We start from the raw sequence: 7739 nt of genomic DNA on the forward strand, positions 1-7739 counted from the left end.
TATTAAAATACACACTATTTTCAGAGCTTAGAGTTCTAATTTTTTCACAACCATAATGTTGAAGCCGAGATGAGTTCTATATTTTCAGAGCTTAGAGTTCTAATTTTTTCGCAACCATAATGTAGAAGTTTTTTAATGCTTGAATTATAATTTTCAATGAGTTAAGAGGTAAGGATTTACTTATTTTCATGGGGCTGCAGCTCCATAAAACCATTTTCGTTTGCGGTAAGAGAAACTAAATTTGAGAAAGGCGGTTCCATTAATGAGAAAAATGACTCAATATTTTTCGTTTGGAATTCGAAATTGTGCAACTTTCAATTAGGAAACCAAAAAAATAAAATAAAGTAGTGACGAAAATGGCCTTAATAGTGGGACACAACCTCTTTATAACTTCATGATTTGATTTGGTATGAGACCAAAAAGCGCACCAAAAATCAAGCCATCAACTCACCCTTCATTAACTAATCATTTATTATGAAAATCTTTCTCTCTCTAAAATCTCTCTCTCTCTAGACTACCTCTACAAACTTCATTATCTATTTATTTGGATATTTCAATAGAGACCATTTGGGTCTAAGTATTTTTTTAGAAAGAGAGAAAGAGCGATTAGTATTTTCTAGAGAGAGAAAGAACCATTAATATTTTCTAGAGAGAGAGAAAGAAAACAAAGGGTATTTTCGTACTTTCTTCTTGTCACGGCTATATACTGATAACCGGGCCACCCTCTGGGTTATCCCTTCTACACAGTCTTCTTTCTCTCTAACTCCTCCAAATACGCATTGGGCGAACCTCTCTTTCTCTCTCTAAAAATGGCTCTATTTCTCTCTCTACTGAAACAGTTTTGTTAGAGAATCCCATTGGGAACTCTAGCTGGAGAGAAGAGAGAGACCAGTGGGTTTTCATTTGGGTTTTTCTCTCTTCTCTTTGAAACCCCTGTATAAAAGAGCAAAGAGAAACAGTGTGCAATTGGTTTCTCTTTCTAGATTTATCTCTCTCCTCCATAAAAAAAGTGCCACAAAAAGAAGGGAGAGAAACAGAGGGAGCAGCTGGTTTTTTGCTTATTCTGAAAACCCAGTAAAAGAGGAGGAAAAAGCAACTGGGTTTTCCTTGTGTTATCTCCGTTCCTGAAAAACCGAACTTTGAGAGAAGAAAGAGAGGCGGGAGCAGCAGAGAGAAACAGTGGAGAGAGACATGCTTTCGAGGGTTAATGGCGTGGTTTGGATGGAAGAACAGGGAGATGTCGAGGAGGACGCCGCTTCATGGACCAGAGAAGCTATTAATGGCGAAAACAAGGATGAGATGGGGCTTGGCACCTTCAAATCCATGCTTGAAGACGACTGGTATCTTCACAATAGCAGTAACATTCAATCCCACCATGAAATCAAAGACCTTGGCTTCTCCTCTGCCTCAATGGTGAGCTCAAACCCAACTGAACCCATGCTTTTACAAGCAGTTGATTCCTCTTCTTCTTGCTCCCCTTCCTCAGTCTTCTCTATGGACCCAAACCAAGTTCACCCCTTTCTCTCTCAAGGAGTACCCAAATCTTGCCTTTCCTCTCTCATCAACGCTGTTTGCTCCGACCCATTTGAGAACAACCTCGATTTATCATGCGAACCAAGCTTCCTCTCTGGTTTAACAACCCCATTACAGGGAACCCACCATTCAAATTCCTTAATGAACAGAGGTGTAGTGACTGGTTTTGCAAACATGAGCCCACCTAGCCAAATGGGTGCGCCCAGTATGAACCCACAAGGCCAATTGGCTCACCCAAGTTCGCGTCTTCTCCCTCTCTGTGAAAACCAGAGCTTTGCACCATCAAACCTTGGCCTTTGCCCTCAAAATGGTGACTTTCTCTCTCTCAACCGGTCTAAAATTCTGCGACCCCTCGAAATTTTCCCTTCAGTTGGGACTCAACCCACTCTGTTTCAAAAAAGAGCAGCTCTTAGGCAGAACCTTGGGGGCTTGCCCGAAAATTTGGGGAACTTACAGGTATCAAATGCAAATTTAGGAATACCAACCAGGTTTCAGGGTTCAAATGAAGCGGAAGAGAGAAGGAAGAATGATGAGGAGGAGATAGAGGAGGGTAGTGTTGATGGGTCAGGCTTACAATATGATTCTGATGAGCCAACTGATGTTAGGATTGACGAGAATGGTGATTTTTTGCAAAAGGGGGGCAGTAGTGTCAATAATAATAGTAATGGTAATGGAGTTGTTGGGGTTGGAGATCAAAAGGGAAAGAAGAAGGGGTTGCCTGCTAAGAATCTCATGGCCGAGAGGAGGCGTAGGAAGAAGCTCAATGATCGGCTTTATATGCTCCGGTCCGTTGTCCCCAAGATCAGCAAGGTGAGCTCTCTTTCATGACTATATGCTCTTTGAATTTGAGGTTTTGGTTATGGGTTAATCATGCTTATGCCTGTCTGTTTTTGTTTTCATTTTGTGAATTTGTGGAAGATCTGTGTTTAGACTTTGGAGTCATAGAAATGTTTCTCTCCCTCTCTCATATGGAAGTTGTATCCCTAGACTTATATAAAACTATGTCTCTCACATGGATTTTGTATATTGGGAGGTTCCCTCATATATAATAATACTCTCTCTCATGGATGTTGTTTGTATGAGTGTCATATGAAGCCTTATTATGCTATGGTTAGATTAATATTCCTCTCTCTGCCATGGAAGTTGTAGAATTGAAGATATACAATCTCTCTCTTGGATGTATAATTTATATTATACAATTCTCATTATACTTGTCATGTAAAAGGTGTAAGGGCATCTCTCTCTCTCTCTCTCTCCAGTTCTGTCATATTTTAATTCACTTTTGGTTGTGACCTTAATCATTTCTGTACTTGTTGGGGGTTATAACTTTCAAACTTCACCGACGTAACGTACTTCTTAAAGCCATTCAATGACTCTTAGCCTTGTGTATCCCCTAAAATTTCAATCTGAAGTGGCCTCTTCTTTTTTTGTTGTTTTAGCTTTGTACTTTTGATTCTGCTCCTTCAGTCTACATTTGTGTAGTAATTGTGGCTATAAATGCATACTTTGTGGCTTCTGTTTTCTCCTCTGTCCTAGAGATTTTCAAGTTCATTTTCTTATTCTTTTTAGAGCTCTGGACTCTTAGTATCATCAGATAATAAGATGCTCAGTACATTTATTGTGCTTTTCTGCATCTAAAAACACTAGTGTCTTTAGAATGAGAATTGATGAAGTGATGTGGGCTATTGAATTTGAGGCCCTGATTGTATTCATGCAACTGTAAATTTATCCTCCTACACCAGAATTATATATTATTTTCAGACTCTCTTTTATTATTTTATATGTTGAATGGAGACAGCTCCTTTTGTTTGGTCTGTATGTCTACTGATGGTCTGGGCTGTACCTCTATGCAATTATTGTATGCATATGGTGCAGTTTTCCTTTTTGTATTCATTTGCGTATTTCTCATAGCGCACTCATGGACGTTATACTATGGTTGGGAGTATTTGCACTCTCATGACCATTTGTTTCATTGTCAGCTTTTCTTTCTGTGGGGACCTTGTTGATCTCTCTCTCTCTCTCTCTCTCTCCCCCCCCCCCCCCCCCATGTGTGTGTGTGTGACACCCTGTGTCCACATACATATGTGTGCGTGTGTATGTGTATGTGTATGTGTATGTGTATGTGTATGTGTAGTGTGTATGTGTATGTGTATGTGTATGTGTATGTGTGCGTGTGCGTGTGCGTGTGTATGTGTGCGTGTGTATGTATGGATTATATTAGCCCCTTAAAACGGAGTTGGGCTTATATTATCCCCTGAAAACTTTTTCAGCAGCAACCTGTTGATATGAAGCTAATTATGCTTTTTTTTTTTTTCTTTTTTTTTTCTCTTTAATGTCTCAATTTTCCATTGTACTTCAGATGGATAGAGCCTCCATTCTGGGAGATGCGATAGAGTACTTGAAGGAGCTTCTACAAAGGATCAATGACCTTCATAGTGAACTCGAATCAACGCCTTCTGGTTCTTCACTGCCTTCTACTGCAAACTTCCACCCATTGACACCTACACCTCCTACTCTTCCATGTCGTGTAAAGGAGGAACTTTGTCCAAGTTCACTGCCTAGTCCTAATAGCCAACCTGCACGGGTAACATAACGGCCTCTCTCTCTCACACACACACACACACGCACAAACACATTTAGTAAGTTCAGTGAATTCTCACACCCACACACACATTTAGCTCTCTTTTCCTTATCAAACTGTTCAGTGGACATATAGCCAAACACACATACGCACACATTTAGCATTTTTTGCCTCGACAAACTCATAACTGAACTTTGCTTTTCTGATATCATTTGAAAGTGGTCTTGAATCTTTATGCTTCAAGTTTCCTCTCATGCATGGTTCTCTCTCATAGTTCTCTTTCAATATTATGATATCTAGATGACCTATGTCAAATCAAATCTTTTGCTCTCTTTTAATATCAATGGTGTATTTTGTTTGTGCATATATGAATATAGGTGGAGGTGAGGGTAAGAGAAGGGAGAGCAGTAAACATACACATGTTTTGTGCTAGGAGACCGGGCCTCCTCCTCTCTACAATGAGAGCGCTCGACGGTCTTGGGCTTGACATTCAGCAAGCAGTCATCAGCTGCTTCAATGGGTTCGCTTTGGATGTCTTTCGAGCTGAGGTACACTCCAAGAAAGTTCTACTTTTATTTCTGCATTTTTTTTCTTGAGGGTTACAATTTTGAGTACTTGGTAGGGGAATGATGGAAATTTGTTCAAAGAGAAATGGACGTTTGTTAGGTGTTGACACAATAGCATCGTATATTGGCCATTTTCGGGACACGATATATATTGTACACTTCAATAAATAAAAAACTCAAAAGAACATATGCTCATGTGGTAGCAAAGTGTACATTTACTCCCTCAGGTAAACCCTAGCTAAGAGTATTTTTAGGACCCCAAAATATGATGATGTGACCTACTCTCTAAGGGACCACCTGAAAAAGAACTTCAATATGCATCCTTGAACTGAATGAAAGAATTACACCCTAGTATTGTGCACAGACTGTCCAATTCTTTTGTGTTGAGGTATTTTTTAAAAGGAAAAAGTTTATATAAGGTTGCAACCTTACCTCCACTTCAAAAATATAGTTTTAATGTTGAAATACCCTTTGATTGATCATCTCGACATCGAGATGTATGACCATGAAAAATAAAAAGATTTTAAGTCTCGAAATAGTGCATTTTACAACGTATTATCTATACCGTCCATTTTCAAGATTTTCATATGTTTATAGATCTATTTGATTTTAACCATTTTTGAAATTTAAAGTTCTATAAATAGATATAGTAATAGATTTTGAGATAATCCTAAAAACATTTTATATCAATAATATATACCATGATAAAATTTGAAGGTGCATCTTACCTCTACAGCTACAGATGCATCTGTATGCCAACTGCACCCTTTCTACGCACTGATTCTACAACGTTGTTTCAAAAAGTTGATCGCTCAGCGCTTGGGCCATACCTGGGGCGTTCAGGAACCTGATTAGGCAGCCACCCCGCGGACCCGCCTAGGCGGCCACCCAGCGCCCAGACTTGTGTGGACCCGCCTAGGCGGCCACCCAGTGCCTAGACTTGGGCGGCCGCCCAGGTATTGCCCCCAGGCCAAAGGCGGAAAATCCACTCGGTTGGGGTATTTTTTGTCTTTTTTATATATATTAGGGATTTAAAAATGTGGGTTTTAGGTTCATTTGAAATCTAAAACTCATTAGAGCCCATCTTAGAGAGAGAAAGTTCCAAAAAAAACTAATTTTTGGCGATTTTTTTAGTATCGAAGGGCACCCAATGATATTAGATTTAATTTTTGATGTTTAATAAATCTATTGGGGTTGTTAAGAAGATTTTGAGTCTTTAGAAACATTTTTAAGGTAGAAGTTTGGAGATTGAGAAATCAAACTAAGTGATTTTTTTTTATTGTTTGTATAAATTGTATTATTTTGAGATGTCTTCTTCGAGATTTAATAGGAGTGGTAATCTTGGTTGGAAATATGACTACAACCCAAATTCTAATAATAAAAATTGCATAAAATACAAGTTTTGTGAGAAGGATATAAAAAAAGGCATAAACCGGTTAAAGAAACCTCTCTGTACAAAGGGGATATTGCCCCATGTAAAAACATTCATCATGCTGTTAGAGATTGTAGAATCCTTTTTTGATTCAATTCGTCTAGGCGTTGGGCGTTTTGGAACCCATAGGCCGCCTAGGACTCACCTAGCGCTTTTGAAACACTGTTCTACGGTGAAGTTGAAAACCGTAGATGAACAAATTCTCGTAAGGAGGTCATTAGCTTGAGGGAGAAAGTGTAAGTTTGCTCTCATGGGACATGATTTAAGCATTAGAAAAAACTATGGATATTGTTTTCTCTTTAGTATTTTGGTACTCATATCCAATATCCATCATCTATATTTACCCCGATTGTTCACAATGCGTAATTGTACCCGTTAAGAAAAAGGTGGCTTAGAAAGAAGAGAACGACTCATCTCCCAGGGCCTATGGATGAGTATAGATGGTCAATGTTGGGCCTGGTACGTAACGTGATAATCATACAGTCTATAGGATTTTTTATTTAATTTTATTTGTTTACATGACTGGTAAAATTCTTATGTGAGTATATTACACATAAAGACACCGTAAATTTTTTTATTATTCACAATTAAGGGGAAAGAACAAACCATGGTTCTGGGACATGCCGGTGTGTGTCTGAGTTTTGTGCACAACAAGGGGTACATAAAAAATTTGAAAAAAATTCGAACGAATAGTTAAATGTTGCATAATTCTTTTTATATGATTTGGCTGTTTTGGAAATGATTGGTAAGTGGTTTTTTGCCACTTTGTCCACAACTCGGGGTACATAAAAATTATGAAAAAATTCAAACAAATTGTTAAATGGTGCATAATTTTTTTTTATATGATTTGAATTTTTTTTGGAAATGATTGGTAAGTGTTTTTTACCACAATCCCTATTTTAATATTTTATTGTTTTGGATTTTTTTAAAATCTCTCCATCTATAAATCAGTTTTTTGGGGATCCATTTCTCCCATACTTTTTAAAGGTTATCTGAACGTTTTAATATTGCTTTTAGTTTTATTCTACTTTCCCATCTTCTTTAATGTTTCATTTTTTTCCCCCTTTTTTCCAAGCTTTTTTTGCCCGGTACAGGAGTTGGTCGAGTCCACTCGGACTCGTTGGAGTTACTCGGCTCGGAGCCCTTGGCCGAGTCGAGTTTCTGAAGTTTGGAACAAACAAAATGCACATTAATACGGTGTACTACGATTTAAACAATGATCATGTTGATGTTATAAACACCCTTTATATTTTGCTAATTTGAGTCTAGAAATGTAGATTTTCTAATGTGTGTATGTTCTTATCAGCAATGCAAGGAAGGCCCGGATGTATTACCAGAGGAGATCAAAGCAGTGCTTCTACATTCAGCAGGGTTCCATGCCACAGTTTAGTGTGGTGTGGTAAAAGTAGATAGAGACTAGTGCTTCTTCCTGCATTTTACTGAGAATCTGTCCATGGAGTTTAAGTGGGGCCATTAACTGTTTTAGCAGGCTATAGGAAGTTACTGAACTACCACCTATTTTAGAAATAAATGCATTTGGCTTCTTTGAATTTGATTGTTCCTGATTTGGCCGTGTTTTCTTCCCCCTGTTTTCTTCTTGCTCAATTATATTGAAGTACAAGAATAC

General features: G+C 38.3%; 1 protein-coding gene across 1 annotated transcript; it reads left to right on the forward strand.

The window, feature by feature from the left end:
- The first annotated feature begins 838 nt into the window (after window positions 1–838).
- ICE1 (basic helix-loop-helix (bHLH) DNA-binding superfamily protein) lies at window positions 839–7662 on the forward strand. Its single transcript, XM_006844479.4, has 4 exons — window positions 839–2343; window positions 3893–4117; window positions 4492–4662; window positions 7419–7662. The coding sequence occupies exons 1-4, from the start codon at window positions 1192–1194 to the stop codon at window positions 7500–7502; spliced, it is 1632 nt and encodes a 543-aa protein (XP_006844542.1). The 5' UTR covers window positions 839–1191; the 3' UTR covers window positions 7503–7662.
- Window positions 7663–7739: the final 77 nt, after the last annotated feature.

This window comes from Amborella trichopoda, chromosome 6 (assembly GCF_054954075.1).
Source record: "Amborella trichopoda isolate Santa Cruz 75 chromosome 6, AtrichopodaSantaCruz75HAP2 v2.0, whole genome shotgun sequence".
NCBI classification, from domain to species: Eukaryota; Viridiplantae; Streptophyta; class Magnoliopsida; order Amborellales; family Amborellaceae; genus Amborella; species Amborella trichopoda.

Bases quoted from the DNA above. Each gene is read 5' to 3' on its own strand.
- ICE1 (XM_006844479.4), top strand. From the start codon at position 1,192: ATGCTTTCGAGGGTTAATGGCGTGGTTTGGATGGAAGAACAGGGAGAT. The intron at 4,118-4,491 runs GTAACATAACGG...ATATGAATATAG, and splicing joins CTAATAGCCAACCTGCACGG to GTGGAGGTGAGGGTAAGAGA. The intron at 4,663-7,418 runs GTACACTCCAAG...TGTTCTTATCAG, and splicing joins TGGATGTCTTTCGAGCTGAG to CAATGCAAGGAAGGCCCGGA.